Raw genomic sequence first — 17,126 nt, 5'->3', positions numbered from 1 at the left:
GAACAATTTAATTGTGGCTGAGACGAAACGAAGTGTAATAGATGTTATAAAAAGGTCCAGTCGATATATTCTAACGATCAGCGAAAACAAACACTAAATCTGTCAGAGGTAATATAGTTTCCCTATTTGATAAATGTAATAATTGTGCTGATTTTTATTTATGTACGAAGAATATCCTGGATCACATCGTAATTGAGAATCTATTTGAAGAACCACTTTGTTTGTGGCACACGTAAGTGATTATCAGACCCTTTCAAACTTTGATCAGTCTGATGTGTACGTATCACATTAACGTGATCGATTGCCTCCGTCAGATATATTATACGACTTCTTTAGTTTATAATCCCAATGTCATTCTTGATTATCCATATTATTTATATATGTTACAAGATCAGTGTCATATATGTGTCGATTAATCTGCTATTAACAGAAATTTATCGGTTATGACCAATAACTATTAAGATTTTATTGAGTAATTAATTTCGAAGCGATGAGATCAGCTGTTACATTCCGCCAAATTGTCCTCTTGGTGGGCGGTATAATTAATTTATTGTGCTTGGAATACATTAGTGGAGCCAGGTTTGTATTCGAGGCAGAGGATGCAATATTTGACAAAGGTCGAACCATGAAAATAATGCCAAGATCATCGGCAACGAAAGCGAAAGCCGTTTCCTTCAACCAAGGTGACATGTTCCACTTCGAGTTCTGCTTAATGGAAGACTCCGAAGTCAAGATAGAACAGCTTAAATATTCAAACGACGGCGGATCTGACCTTGTCCAGATCTCAATAGATACAATGGACGTGGCTGAATTGACCACTGAAGCTCGATATCAATTTGGAAAACACTGGAATGATTTCCAAATTGTGCAAAATACAGGAGCTCCTCGTCTGTTTTCTGTTGGGCGCCATAGATTAACGGTCACCGTTCTCAAGTCGGATGTATTCGGGGTCGAGATTGACAATCTTGAAATATATACTAATAGCCAACACGGTGAATTCGAATTTAAATGCATGGTGTATTGTTTCAGTAACATACGATACAATTTGCCAGTAAAGAACTATAGCCATGGTCTGGCCAGAGTTGTGCAAAGGAGTAGATATACACAATGTTCTGAAGAGGATAATGTCAATATTCCTATTTTTGTCAGTAATGCGCGGACTATACAGGTTATGGCGAATCTACCTAAGTATACATCTTTCAACAACAGTAGAGAGCCAGATTTCACCAACTGCCATCAAGTAAGTTCCTTATGGAAATTTAATGAGATAAAATTTTCATCGACAGATTACCATCATCAAAAGTACAACGTTGCCAGCATTTCAGGTATCAGTAACAGAAAGCAAGTTAAAAATATTGCTGCATTGATTGCCGGCATTAATGACAAGGAAATAAGTGTGAGCATAATTTTCAGATTGGATGGACCAAATGAAGGAGTTGTGGATTCTGAAATAGGATCAGATATCTATTTCCGATTCAAAAATGTTCCTGAGCCCTGTGATGTTTCTATGGAATATTTAGGACGGGATCTGAAATGGTCGACGCCTGTGAATAAAGAGTTTAATAAATATATGCGTGACCATACATGGATGGTTCCTGATTTTACATGGAAAGAAGGTGAGGAAAACCAAGTAAAATTTATTATTCATTCTAAAAATAGAGACATTGTCGAAATTGATAGCATAGAAATGACACGGCGTCCAAGACGGCAAACTCGGTTCTTTCATATGTACAATTCCGGCAAGAATTTAGTGGAGGGTGCTGACATAGATTTTTGGTGGTTGATCAACCAAACTATGACGGTGAGGCTAGTGGACAACGGAGAAATCTTCTATGCTGCTGACTACTTCAGAATTTATGACATGATACCTTGGTCAAAAGATCACTTCTCTCAGATATTTGTCATTTATCAAGACGGCAATATACGACTGCTTCCTGTATCACCACATGGTCTCGACTGGGTACCGTTTGGTTCATCCCTTCTTATAGGCCAGACTAGCCCTCTTGATAATCGACCATCATCGTCGATCAGACATATTGATCTTGAAGTGAAGACTTTGACAATGCAAATTTACTATCACGACGGTGGCTCATTGAAAATGAAGATCGTTCCTACATTGACATATACATCAGTAGAAATTTCGGATATAAAATTGACGAAGGACACAAAATTGCATCCGTTTCTAACTTTCAGATCCATGTGGGTTGGTGATGGCAATGCTGATGTAGATCATATAAGTGTAGATGACCAGGAACCACACCACATTATGTCCATGTGGCACGAATTACGCGGTCAATCCATTGCATTCTTCAGACAGTGCATCTCTCAACATAATACACTGAGTCCAGATTTTAAAATTCTGATTGACCAATGAAGAAAAGATGATACATATCCGCTTTGAACGCGTCATGTTTACTCTTACTGTAGTACTTCATCGATGCTGCTGACGTTGAGTTTGTTTTAATTTTCTTGGAGGCGGTTATTGACGGTAGTACATCCTTCAATAAAGTGTATTATGTTGTGACTTGGATCTGTATATTTCCTTCATTCAAAACTTTGAAGCAAAATCATAAACGGTAACATTTACAGTTTGTCCGTAGTTAATGTTATAGATTTACAGTTTGTTTTAAGTTAATGTTAGATAAAGATTTATCTTTCCAAGTCGTTTCGATTTTAGAGAAAAGCATATATGTTTGTTTAAGTTTGCAGTTATATATTTTATCAAAGGCTATTTTCATGTTTATCTGCTACTTCGTAAGATAACAAGAGGAATATAGTGTACATTGTTTAAGAACCGAGGATCTTTTAAAAATCAAAATCTGGAATCTTTTCTCTGACATTGTTAGAATCAGTATAACTTTCAAAGGATTTTACTGTTTTGCTGTTAGCGAATTCGATTAAAATAGCAACTTATAGGACACACGGTGCTAATGGTATGGAAAAATGGGAACCAGCCTGGATATGGGTGAACCTAAAATAGAGTATTTTTGAGTTAGGCTGACCAGGATTGGTTAATAATGTAAGTTATGTTGCAGGAAAAAGAATCTTTTGAGAGCTTATCCTAGACATTGTTTTATTAAAAGAATTTCAATCCTTTAACAGTCTTGAGTTTGGAACACTCATTGCTAAAATTAGCACCTGACTCTTTGGTGCGGAATTGAAAGCACATGTTTCAAACACATGCAGGTCCAGAAAATGCCACGGCTGTTATAATTTCGTCTACACAGAAGCTGACATCCAGGTTTCAGCTATACTGATAAATATAGGTTTGATCACGAACACTCAAAAATTATATAAGTTATTGAATTCTTAATATCATGTTGTTTGCATAGGTTTACTATGGGAACTGAATTAGTACGGCGAGTCCTTAGGCCTTTTCGATAATATTATGTTTAGAAAACTAACGCCGTGGAAACGATAATTGATGAATCCGAAAACAGTAAAATATAATTAATGCTATGACAAATAAAGAAATGTCTTTAAAATTATCCGGTTCAAACTTCACATTAAATAATCATGGCTGTAAACGGGCAGTCAATTTATTATTCGGAGAACTGTTCACAACCAGAGACAAATTATCACAGTTCGGAGCCCCGAATGGCCGAGTGATCTAAATCGCTCTCCGTCACGGATCATTGCCATCTCACCTCTGTCTGCGTGGGTTCGAGTCCCAGGTTCTTCCTCCACCATTAATACTGGCCGCCATGTCTAGCCTCTCTTGTGCTGAAAAATGGCGTTAACTCCTTTAACAACAACAAGAATCACAGTTCAATTAATCCTGATTTTCTATCTGAATCTCCTAATCCAAGAATTCGTTATGCTTGTGAAACAAATTTACACATTTTCAGAACTGATTAATTTCAGGCCTCCTCTTGATGGGTTAACCAACCATCACAATATTTTCTGTTTAAGGTAATCGCATTTATGGATATTGTTTCTAATTGTGAAAAATACAAATTCAAAGACATTTTAAAACAAATTTTGAACTTTCATTCACTATGACGTAAACCTGACCATAATTTTATAATTTTCTGATATTTTTAGCTTCTGTAACGAAAGGTAAAACATCTACATATGGTCATTATGCATGTGTCGTTCTTGGTATTGCTGCGTTCATCTCTATGACTTCAGTTCATGAGTAAACTATTTAGACTGTGCCTTTAAAGCTGCTTTTTTGCCATAAAGAATCATGAACAAAATTAGAACAAATATATTGTTTATTATACATCACGTTATTGGTTTTCACAAGTCTGTGAAATTTAGGCTGTTTTTGTGTTATCAAATTTTTGTTTCGTAGTCGTTTTGTGACATTTAACAAAACTTGTGGCATATATTACATTTTACGTTTCTCTTGAACTTCTGAAGTACATACAATAGGTAATAAATTCTGAGGTAAAAAGTGAAAAATAGTTCATTAAAAATAACGAATATCATAATTATATTATAAAATCATATCTTATATTGTGATAATTATATTATAGTATCACAATTATATTATAATATCATAATTATACATACTATTAAGGATGATAATCTTCAACGTATAAGTTTGCAATAATTCTGCGATAAATCGTTTTAATTGACACTGAAAAAGTCTTTCTCCTGGATTATCAATTTATTTAATTTTCTACATTTGCGTTGTTTTGACGAATACTCCATAACAAGTGTTTCGGGGGCCCCGAGTGGCCGAGTGGTCTAAAACGCTTTCCGTTACGGATCACTGCCATCTCACCTCTGTCTGCGTAGGTTCGACTCTCGGATTCAGCCAATGTGGGTATGTGAGAAAGCTTGCAAGTAGCTTCTCGTGGGTCGGTGGTTCTTTCCGGGGTTTTCACGGGTTCTTCCTCCACCATTAATACTGGCCGCCATGTATAGCCTATCGTGTGCTGAAAAATGGCGTTAAACCCTACAACAACAACAACAAGTGTTTCACCAGTCTAACGTTCAACACACGGAACGTTTTCTTGCTAAACAGACATCAAAAGGCCTTAATTCAGTTTTCTTTCCAGAACACGGAATTAAGTATTTTGCGTAACAGCATCTTTGTTTATCTTTTTGTCAATTCTCAATGAACGTCTTTGCCTACGGTAAACATTCACTGTTTAAATTGTTTTCTTAATATTGTATAAGTGTTTTCATTATCCTTTTATTGTGTAATGTATATAAGAGGTTACATTCGTTTAACAAGTGTTGGATATAACACCCACGACAGATTTCGTGTAGTTCACGTACATTTTCTTATTTGCTTCCTAATTATCTATACATCTGAATATGTTACGATAGAACTTATGACCTTAAAATATATCATGTGGAATCTAGAATCATGATTAATGTGTATGTGTTCAAACTTGATTGGTTTGATTAATGTGTATGTGTTCAAAATTGTATTAGTTCACATAATCTTTATTCATCGATTTCCAAACTAGAAGTTTTATATATGATTTATACAAGAGCAATAATTAAATATACTCGAATCAAAGAGGGGCAGTTAGGAATTGCATCTATCCCTCCACAAAATTTAATATCCACGACATTTGATTTCACCCTAATTTATCTAAATTTGTTACATACTTTATTCTTTCACTGAAATAACAATTTCCACAAAAGCATAATTATTTCTCTACTCTCTTCAAGACAGACCGCTTCCGTGGCTTTAGTGGCTAGTGTGTCCACTTCGGATGCTGGAAGTCACCGGTTCGAACCCATGCCGAATCAAACCAAAACTTATAAAAATGGTACTATAAGTTGCCTGGCTTGGCACTCAGCATTAAGAGGTTAGTGTTAGGACTGGTCGGCCTGGCCTCAGAATAATGTGACTACATGTCTCCATCATCATACATGAGCGCTAGGCATCATTATAAACTGGCACACTGCAGACATCGTAGCGATATAATTAGAAAATTATTAAAGCTACGTTAAAAATCCAAATCACACACACACACACACACTGATTTGCTCTCATTACATCCTGGCGACGTGAATTTTAGAAACCTTTTAAGTTTCTCTTCATTGCTTGTGTCTTTACTTTTCAGTTCATCCGGTTATAAGAAAAAGCCTGTAACTCTGTTTTGGGTTTTACGGCACAGACACGCCGAACGGTAATAATACGTTTTTCATGGAAGAATAAGGAATTCTCCTAATATTTTCCTCTCTCTGGTCATCATCGTCCATATGAACTAATAACATATTTTCAAGGCAATACTCATCTTTAATTATCCTTTCTAGTACAGTTATGACTGAAAAAATACGAAAGATGTCATTACATAAGCACATTTATTATTCAAAATCTGTTCAAGGTATTGCTTGCAATGCTCGGGTGTTCTAAGAAATATTGTAATGGTTTGCTTGAAAAACTTTAATAATAATAATAATAATAATAATAATAATAATAACAATGTTATTATTATTATTATTATTATTATTATTATTATTATTATTATTGATGATAATGCTGATGATAGTGGAAATGTAGAATTATTTTCTTCGTCCTATATCAACTCCAGTACACTTAAAGATAAGCATCAGATCATGCATATTATCATTCATACAATATCACATATGCGTAGGTGAAACAACACACATCATTAATATGCGTAGGTGAAACAACACACATCATTTATGTGCATAGGTGAAACAACACACATCATTTATATGCATAAGCGAAACAACGCGAAACAACATACATCATTTATATGCGTAGGCGAAACAATGCACATCATTTGTATGCGTAGGCGAAACAACACACATCATTTATATGCATAGTCGAAACAACACACATCATTTCTATGCGTAGGTGAAACAACACACATCATTTATATGCGTAGGTGAAACAATGCACATCATTTATATGCGTAGGCGAAACAACACATACACAGAGAAATGACCAATTTCGAAAGATGGACATCTATATGGCTTAATAAGTGTATTCAAATCAGGTTAATAAACTATGTATAAATTGCACACATTCTTTTAGTATTTATTCTTAGGTTTAACAGACATAGAAAATTAACCAAAGTTAATTAAGGTAATTAAGTCACCATATTGGTTCGAATTAAAAATTAACTTTTATCAAGTTGGCAGTCCTGAAATCGAATAACAAATATTAAATTTTGATGTAAAGTCTTCAAACACATATAAATATATGTCATCATCATTCTCTTTCCCTAAGAGCATTTGATGATCAAATCTGGCCATGCGGTTCTTTGATGTATTCTTCAAAGCCTTAGTTCTACTAACATCATAATTACATATATTTTGAAAAGCAAGATCTTGTATGAGGCCAAAGAACATGTTTTTGTGGAGTTTGTAAATGACATTTGTTATTTCATGCTGATTGATGTGGAACTGTTTCTTATCTTTTTGTAACACACGTAATGCTGACCCATATATCATTTAAATGAATATATTAATATCAACATCATATCCAATCCAGAACTTGAATGTAATTTTTTTTCTATTCATCATGTAACTTTGTCTCTGATTCATTCCTTTACAATGCGTCATATTGTATCAAATTAAATCTTTAGACATTTCAAACTTTTAATCACCTGCGGAGATTTCATCGTATTTTCAGCAGGTTTGTTTAATGCCGGTGTGTCTCCCATGTAGATGAAGTTCGTCATTAATTTGTATGCATTGCATCAGAATTTGAATTTTTTAACTGTGGCCCTCAGTAGTATATGGGGATACCCTAGCCTCAATGTGAATTAGCATTACAGAACCCCCTGGGACACTCTAGCCTCAATGGAAATTTAACATGGGGAAAAATCATGGGACACTCTAGCCTCAAGGGGAATTTAACATGGGAAAGTCTTGGGTCACTCTAGCCTCAAGGGGAAATTTAACATGGAGAATAGGGTCTGTCGAGGGACAATGGGACATTAACAAGGGAATAAATCGTGGGCCTGTATAGGGACAATGGGAAATTAACATGGGAATAAATCGTGGGCCTGTTTAACGACAAGGGAAATTTAACATTAATCACCCTGGGTCTGTTTAGCGACAAGGGAAACTAACAAGGGGAATACATTGTGGGTCTGTTTAGCGTCAAGGGAAATTGAACATGGTGGGTCTGTATAGCGTCAAGGGGAATTTAACATGGTGGGCCTGTCTAGGGACAATGATGGTAGAGGGCCAAACACAACAGAGACAGAGACAGACATACACTAGTAAAAGTCTGAGATTTATATATAAAGCATTACTAAGACATGAAATTTTATTGGGCTGTTAAAAAATTTGCATAATTGTAATGATGCTATAAATAGTATAATCAAGGAATTGCACAACGATAAAATGGATGTGACTAAAAGTAACGCTAAAATGACGAAACTGTCCCATAATTTAAAACATATCCCCGAAAATTAAGTTACAACGGTTTAGACTAAAATGGATAAAATTAGTAACTACTTAAAATATCAACTTGTGTGACGATCGTGGTTAAACACCCATGTATCTATTTATAGCTATAATCAACTTAAATTCCTATGAAATCTCACTATCTATTTATAGCTAAAACTTTTGGGTTATTCCTTTGGAAAATCCCACTATCGTTTTATAGCCTCAGCTTGAGTGACGTTCCTGTTTATGAACTCTAATACATATGTATAGCTACAATCTGTGGAAATCCCCAAGTCCATATTTAAAGTCTCAAAATTTCCAGCGTCAGTGACGTCACTGTACTGAACACTAGGGAATAAATGTCAACAGTGTTGCAAGTGGCTGACCTGAATACGCGCTACTGTACGTAGGTAGAGTGTATTTGATAGGGATAAAGTGAGTTTTATAGGAACAAACAGAGACCAATACATACACACACACACACACACAACGTACGCGCGCAGACATACGCACACACACACATACACACACACACACACACACACACACACAAAGGGAAGAGGAAGAGAAAAAAAAACCAAACATACTATCCATACAAACGTACTCGAACGCATACAATCCCCAAATATACTATCCACACAACGTTGCAAACGCGTACAAACCCAAAATATACTATCCACACGGAAGGGATGGAAAACAAAACCAAATATACTATCCATACAAACGTACCCAAACGAATACAATCCCAAAATATACTATCCACACAACGTCGCTAACGCTTTCAAACCCCAAATATACTATCCACACAAGTCACTAACGCGTACAAACCCCAAATATACTATCCACACAAGGTCGCTAACGCATAAAAACCCCAAATATACTATCCACACAACGTCGCTAACGCGGACAAACCCCAAATATTCTATCCACACTCGGGAGGAAGAAGAAAAAAACAACCAAATATACGATCTACACAACGTACGCGAATACACACACACACACACACACACACAGGGAAGAGGAAAAAAAACAAGCCCCAAATATACTATCCACACAGGAGGGAGATAATACAAACCCCAAATATACTATGTACACATGGAAGAGGAAGAATACAAATCCCATACCTACTATCCACACGGAGGTGAGATGTAAAAAAAACCAACCCCATATATACAATCTACGCAGAAGAAATAAATAACCCAATATACTCTATCCTCAAAGAGGGAAGAGGAAAAAGCCATAATATACTAACCACACAGAGGGAAGTAGAAAACCATTATACACTATCCACACGGAGTGAAGCAATAACCCTTTATATATACTATCAACATAGAATGAAGAAAATAACCCATTATATTCCATCAACATAGAGTGAAGAAGAAAAAGATTTTTGAAAGCACCTAAGCCCTCACCTGCAATGACCAACTCTGCCAAACACCTACACCCCACCCCCAACACTACAAAACCCATTTAACCCGTTATTTTATGGCATCAGTGTGTGATTTAGGAAACATCAAGACACAAAATGATGGATGAATAGACTGACTATTGTTTACCGACTTGCATGCCTAAAGAGCGTGCGTGAAGGAAAACATCCTTTCATTTCAATTCTAACTAAAACATGTTCCAGAGGGATAGAGAGAGGTGAAATAGCACAATTTCATAAAGTGTGAGTAAAAACAAAACACGCCATCCTTATTACAGAATGTCAAGAATAAGAGACACTTACGTTTTCTTTCTGGTCTAGCCTCTTTTAGAAGGTAGGATGAAATTTCACATCAGGGCCAACGCATCGGCTCACATTGTCAATTTTTCCATTTCCATGTCTTTACTGGCACAAGTTCTTCATCATCTTCAATTTCTTCTTCTTCTGAATCCCTCTTCTCTGTTTCGTTTTGTTTCTGTTTCTTCTCTTTTCTCTTAGGGCACTGTGAATCCCAGTGTCCTTTCTCCCGACAGCGATATTAGGTATCTTGACTTTTGTCTCTCTTTCTTAGACGAAGCAGGTATTCTGGAGACAAATACCCATTTACCTTTGCAGATATAGCAAACTTCATCAGCATTTACACACTTTCGTATGACTCTCATCAAATCAACGACCAAAAGAGTAAGTTTAGTTGCCACTTTCGCCTGTGAATTATGCTTTCATATGACTTTTAGCAAATATTTGACCAGCAGGTCGATCTGTGCTGACTCTTCCATCTTCTTGATCGTTTGAGAGTGGAATGAATACTCTGACGCTAAGACACTTTCCCTATGTACAGGGACCTGCTGCGTATGAAACCTAGTCAAATATAATTTTGCAATAAGATGAAACGATTTCATTGAGAAAGTAAAAGGCAATGACGTGCCGTGTCGCCTCACACAAGACCTGAAGTGTTAGCTCAAATCCGTGTCAGCGATTTCGAAGACGACATAACTGAGCTTTAATCAATGTTCTCCACCTATGCCACAAAACCACGAGTCCTGCTTCACGCCAAAAGAAATTTCGTTCAGTCCGTAAAATATAGTATCACATCTGAAAAACGCAAAAACGAACTTCCAGAAAACTGAGAACGACGACTTACACCCACATCGTAAATTTATGAGTTTAAGTAGTGCATAAAACTTGCTCAAATTAAATTTTTATAGTCAAGACGAAACGATCTATTTTCGAAGAAGAAAGCAGACTCCAAGCAACAATGGCGATCCGTGTCACACAACACTTTTCAAAATGTATTATTATAGGTTTGTTCTAGCGATCTGCACGGTTACATTAAATGTTGATGTATTTTGCCATAAGACGGACACAATATTCATGGGATCGCCCATGGTACGATTGTTAAGGATGGATGTTAAGTACTCCCCAAAATGCCAGCCCGTACTTATTTCAAATCAAGTCGTGTCACCAAAAAAGAAGACGTGTACGACATCGAAGGCATTCTCGAACGCAGAACCCTTAAAGTGGGCAAACGACGTGTCAAAGAAGTCAAAGTACGTTGGAAAGGATATCCACCCAGTTTTGATTCTTGGATCGACGCTTCGCAAGTCATCAACTATAAAAAGAAGTGACCGTCATGCTCTTTCACACAGATTCAGCTACTGCGATGACTCCTTCACCCAGTTCTTCTCTGCAAGATTTACAAAAACAACCCTTGTGGGTGTGGTGTGGAGAACGTGTGCCTAAAACGCAAATCGTCTTTTTCTGCCAAATCTTCGTGGTGTATTGTGTCATCGGGGCAGCCATTGCCAATTTGAGTTTGCAACAAGGAGACAAACAATTGTGGACCATTTTATTAAGCAGTTTCTTCGGTTACCTGCTTCCCAATCCCTTCCTGAAATTCTCCTCGAACGGGAAGAACGGGAATCTTGCGTCCAGTGTCAGTCACCACTCTAACAACAATAACAACAACCCCATTTTGGGCGGAGACACTCCTCGGACGTCTAGTAACCCCTCCGATAGCAACAGAACTCTGGAATTATGAACAATAACAACCAGTTTTACTTAACCTTACCCAGTGACAGTTCTATGGAGGTGTTTCCCAACAACAGGTTGTGCTGTTACACGGTCAAGTTACCTCAAACCATCCAATTAGATCACGAAGCCCATTGGGAAGTGGCTTTGGTGGAAATCATTCACCCAACACAAATCAAAAACATCACCGAAATGCAAAACACTTTCCAGGTGGAAATCCTGAATGTCCAATTGGAAGAAGAAATCAATAAAATCGGGTTTTTAGGGGACACAAGACCAGCCAGAAATCCAGCCTTCATTATCTACACCTTGAAAATTCCTTCAGGTTATTATTTTAGTGGTGAACATTTGGTGGACTCTGTTGCGGACAGGTTCAACTTAGCCTTTGGCAAAGCACTGAACAGAGCCAAAAAAAGTGTGAAGACTGAGCACCATAAAGTGGCCCATCGTCTCATAATCAAATTTCAAGATACGGACACATTGTCCCTCAGGTTCAATGGTAGTTTGTTTGAAATTTTGGGTGGACATGCAGAAATGGTCGCAAACAATTTGAGCCCCAAGATCAACAGTAACATGGATTTTTACAGAGCTTTTGGAAACCCGGTAGAACTGAACCAAGAACTGAATTTGATCTTTGTGTACTCCGATGTGGTGGAGTATAACGTGGTGGGACACACCTCTGTGCCGTTACTGCGTGTCATTCCTTTCAAAGTGGATAGTGCCACGACCAGTGACCAGGAAGGTGGAAACACCTATCACGTACACCGCGAATTTGTATATCCTCATTATTTGCCCGTCAGTAAGTCGTATTTGGACACTGTCAACATTGCTATAAAAGGAGATCTGGGACAAAATATTCCATTCCCCAAAGGGAAAGTTACAGTGAAACTCCATTTTCGAAAACGGTTCTCTAACGAATTGTAAGTCAAGACAGCGACGAGGGACATTTCCACCCCATAAAATCCGGCCAGATTTGTGTGGAAATTCAGTTTGCAGAAAATCTTAGTGCAGATAATATGGTGAACGTCATCCTGTATGCTGAATTTGACAATACGATATAAATCAACAGTTTGAGAGAAGTCGTTCTAGACAATTAGAAGTCATGGAAAACTTTTATCAATGTTTATATAGTAGGGATTCTTTGGACATGAAACCTGAAGATCCTGAGGAAGGAAAACCCCAAGACAAAAACGAAGAAGTCACCATGATGAAGTCTAGATGGCCAGAACAAGAAGCCCATTTAGTTTCCTGTTATGCTATAGTCTTGGCAGAAAAAATGAAGGAAGTGATCAAGAAAGATTGCTATGGATGTGATAACGATCATCCCAGTCAAATTCAATACGATAAATGCCTGATGTTGAGTCAAGAAGAAAAATTGTACGAATATCTGGACGAAGCTTGGAGTCTCATCTCGGAAGAAGACGTGTTGCAACAGTGGTATAAAGGCTTGCGTGAACATTATTGTCCTCCATTAACAACTCAAGAGATCCATCGCATCGAAGCTCTCTTGGATCAGAGTTGGATCAGACGAAGAAACGGTTACTTGTCAGACATTTTCAAGTAAAAAGTCAGGATCGAATTGATCACTTATCCTTACCTGTGAAGAAAAAAACCCACCCAAATCAATGGATACCTGGGAACTTTATTACCTTTTGAACCACAGCTCGTACACTGCTTCTTGGAATCCTGTCGTCTGTGCTAAAGATGAACTCCCTCATCGCAAACCTCAAGACCATCAAGCTTATGTGATTAACACGGACGACAGTCATCTCCCAGGAACCCACTGGGTAACCGTCTACTTTCCTCAAGAAGGATGTGTGGAATATTTCAATTCGTATGGATTGCCTCCTTTGGAAGACGATATCATCGACTTTATGAGAAGAAATGGTCAGACCACTCGATTCAATAATGTGAAATTACAAGGCACATATTCCTTGGTGTGTGGACAATATTGTGTGTATTTTCTGCATCATCGCAGCCTGGGCTATTCCTTAGAACATTTAGTGACTCGTTTTGATCCTCGTTCTTCTTCTAGAAACGATGTGAAAGTAAATCAATGGTTTTGTGACCATTATACTGGTCTTTTGTCTCAAGCTAGGAAACGTAGTGTCCATCAATGGCCTAATGACTTCCAACAGTGGAAATCATAATTTCATTCACAACGTTGTCAGCCCTGTCCAAAATAATGTGTTAGCTGAGAAAAAATGTTTGTGATTTGAAACAAAATGTTTGATGTTATATTGTTTAATTATTGTTAGTGTTAAGTGATTCTGAATAAAAAATGTTGTGTTTTGAAGAAAGAAAAAATGCCTTTGTGATTTGTTTGGCTATAGGTATCCTGATTCATGCTCTTTGACTTTTTACTATCCCTCTCATGACACCCATTGAACGTTCCGGCTCGAAAACCGTGTAGGGATGTTTTCCTTCGCGTCCGCGCTTTGACTTTAAAGCCGGGGTAGTATCCAGTCTGCACATCCATTGTCGACTCATCTTCCTATGAAGATGTGCTCCAGACTAGCTAAGTTGAACGAAGCCTGTGTGAATTTGCATAGGGTCATGACAAGTCTGATATCGCGACCTGAAGAGATAGACAACGTGAGAATGTTGAAAGTCACTGAAGACCTGAAAGAAGAGCTCTTCAAGGAGGAAATCAAGAAGGAGAAAGAAGAATGGACGGAGAAGTACAGACTTCAAAAACAGCAGAGAGAGCAGCAACAGCAGCAGCAGCATGAACCTGACAGAGGCTTTGTCGACTGTCGTATCGATACCAAAGAGTTCTTCTTCTCTTTCCGAAGAAGCAGACCTTATCCTGTGAGAAAGCCTGTCGTCACAGGAGGCCGCCATCTTATAACCTAAAAGATCGCCATAGCTTCAAGTTCACAAAAAAATAAAAAAAATAAAAATAAAAACAAAAAACTTTTCAGGGCTACCCCATACTCTCGAAAAGAAATAACATTCCATTGCCTATGATATGTTAGTCAGTTAGAAAAAAACAACAGAAGTGAGTCTATAAGCACATGATTTCTTGATCTTGGTTAGAAAGTGTGACTCTAAGCCCTTCGTTTCCGTCGAATATCAAAATGTTTAAAATAGTGATGGTCAGTAAAAAGTGAGTGAGTGTTTCTTTTAGGTCTGTGCGTCTTTTTTTTTTGGTGATAATATGGATAATGTAAGTTCGGGTACAACGAAATTAAAATAATTAGACCCAGAACTCGGTGTGGAGGGAAGAAATATACGCAACAGCAGCGGGTGCAAGAAATTCAGACCCAACCAATTAGCACTCCACCCACCTCGAGACCACAAATAACATCTAGTCAACAACCGACTATACCTAACAAACAACCCACCCCGGAAAGAGTGGTGGCAAAACAAAGGGTCAATTATGTTAGACAAACGGTATGGGAAACTCAGACTCAATTATCGGAGGCACTACGTTCTTCTCTCACTCCGATACTACAAGCAATCCCAGCTGAAATAACAACCACAACAACAATAACAGCGACAGACACCATAGCAGCGGATTTAAAACTATCTACCTCAACTGAAGAATTAGTATCAGAACCAGAAGAGGAAATAGAGGCGGTTGAGGAGGAGGAGGGGGACGTTGACCCTCGTTGAGAAGTACACCGAAATGGGGCTAGATCAAGCATTGTATGACGTGAACAAAGCAAGACAGTGTATAAGAGCCATACAATGCGTTGCCTACAAATCTCTAGACACCTTTAAACCAAGACCTTCTCAATGGGGATTTGGGGTCAGAGTTCTCCCCCAATTCTACAGACAAGCCTACACTGGATACCCCCTCAGTCAACTTGTAGAAGCCGCTGCTTACATTGTCGCCCATCATGACTACGCATTTCCTGATATCAAGAATCATGAGACTAGGAGTACGGGAAAGATCGTGAGGGCGAAAGAGAGATGTGGTACCTTCTAGCAGAAAAAACAGCCCTTTTGGGGGCTCCAAAAGATTGCCTTTTATTAAATAGGTAACCATATTTGGCTTGGTATCCCTCCTTGACTAAACTGTTCTCGAAACAAACTTGACCCATTGGAACACCACAACAAACTTAACTTGTTAAACCTAACAGTGACAAAACTTGCATATGTCGCTTAAACATATTAATTTAAATAAGACCAGTATGGTTATTTTATGTATGCTAAGTACTAATATTAGATAGATACGTTAGGATGTAGGAAATTTAACAGACTCGTTAGATTTGAACTAATTGCACAAGTAGAAAACACATTATTTGTACTTTTTATTGTCCATTAGCAAAAGCGGGACTTGATTTGAAATAAGTACGGGCTGGCGTTTTGGGGAGTACTTAACATCCATCGCTGGCATGCTGAGCACCTTTTTTCCTCCTTTACCACGCTCGGACATCGTACACGTGGCAGAATGTGGAACGATTTCCACCTGCCACACGCCCATGTATCCTAATGTGACGTCATCGCTACCGACCAGTCGTAGCGGGCTTTACATACTGCTTGGGTTGACACCTGAGGCATTTCAAACCAACTAAAAAACACGAGTGTGTGATGAGACTATTCCCACTCATGTTTAAAGCCTTTCCGTCAGGTTGTTAAGGACTAGTTAGTCCTACACCTTGAGTGGCTAAATTTAAAAGTAGTCTGTGAGTACATAAAAGTCTGGGGGATGAGGCTCTCTTTCCTTCCCCAGGAGTAATTAAAAATCATGCGGTGCGTGATTAAACTAGTGATACATGCTCCATTAGAGAGAAAATCACTTTAATTCAAGTAAGCAAGCAAGCAAGATCGGGTGCCGTCTCTAGCACTCTTGATGACACCAACTGTCTGGGTTATTTTCTTTCTTGCAAGCCCCTATGTTCCACTTCTGTTTGTGATAATAACTTGTGATACTTCACATTTTCTAAAGTGGAAATCTTTACAAGCCGTACAAAATACAAAACTTACATGACTTTGGCTTTTGACACTTGCACAGACTCTTCACTTTATAAGTGTCACGAGAAAATTGTATATCCAATTTTTACCATTTTCCAAAACACGCACACACTTGCAGCTTGACCAGAAATATGTACATCTTGTTTTGTGGATAAGTCACAGACAAGTCCAAACATATATAGGTGATTATGAACGTTAGGAATATCCCCTCATTTTTTCAGAAATATCAAAGCTTTTATGTGCATTTTCCCTTTTCCACTCTATATTAGTGCTTAGATTTGTTCCAAAAAAGAAAAAAGAAACGAAGCAACTTTTTTTAAAAAATGAATTTTGAATTCAGATTTCTCTCTGTTTATAATTTTTTCAAGTTGATGGTGCATGACAGATTACATTCGCCTACCTTTCCAAAGTG

The 17,126-nt window shown here is 37.7% G+C and overlaps 1 protein-coding gene across 1 annotated transcript; it reads left to right on the top strand.

The window, feature by feature from the left end:
* Positions 1–433: 433 nt before the first annotated feature.
* LOC149802761 (uncharacterized) lies at positions 434–6,386 on the top strand. Its single transcript, XM_089952190.1, has one exon. The coding sequence runs from the start codon at positions 491–493 to the stop codon at positions 2,372–2,374; it is 1,884 nt and encodes a 627-aa protein (XP_089808316.1). The 5' UTR covers positions 434–490; the 3' UTR covers positions 2,375–6,386.
* The last annotated feature ends 10,740 nt before the right edge of the window (positions 6,387–17,126 follow it).

This window comes from Sinohyriopsis cumingii, chromosome 3, assembly GCF_028554795.1.
Source record: "Sinohyriopsis cumingii isolate HCF-2022 chromosome 3, ASM2855479v2, whole genome shotgun sequence".
NCBI lineage: Eukaryota > Metazoa > Mollusca > Bivalvia > Unionida > Unionidae > Sinohyriopsis > Sinohyriopsis cumingii.
This window is presented reverse-complemented; position numbering and strand designations above follow the sequence as displayed.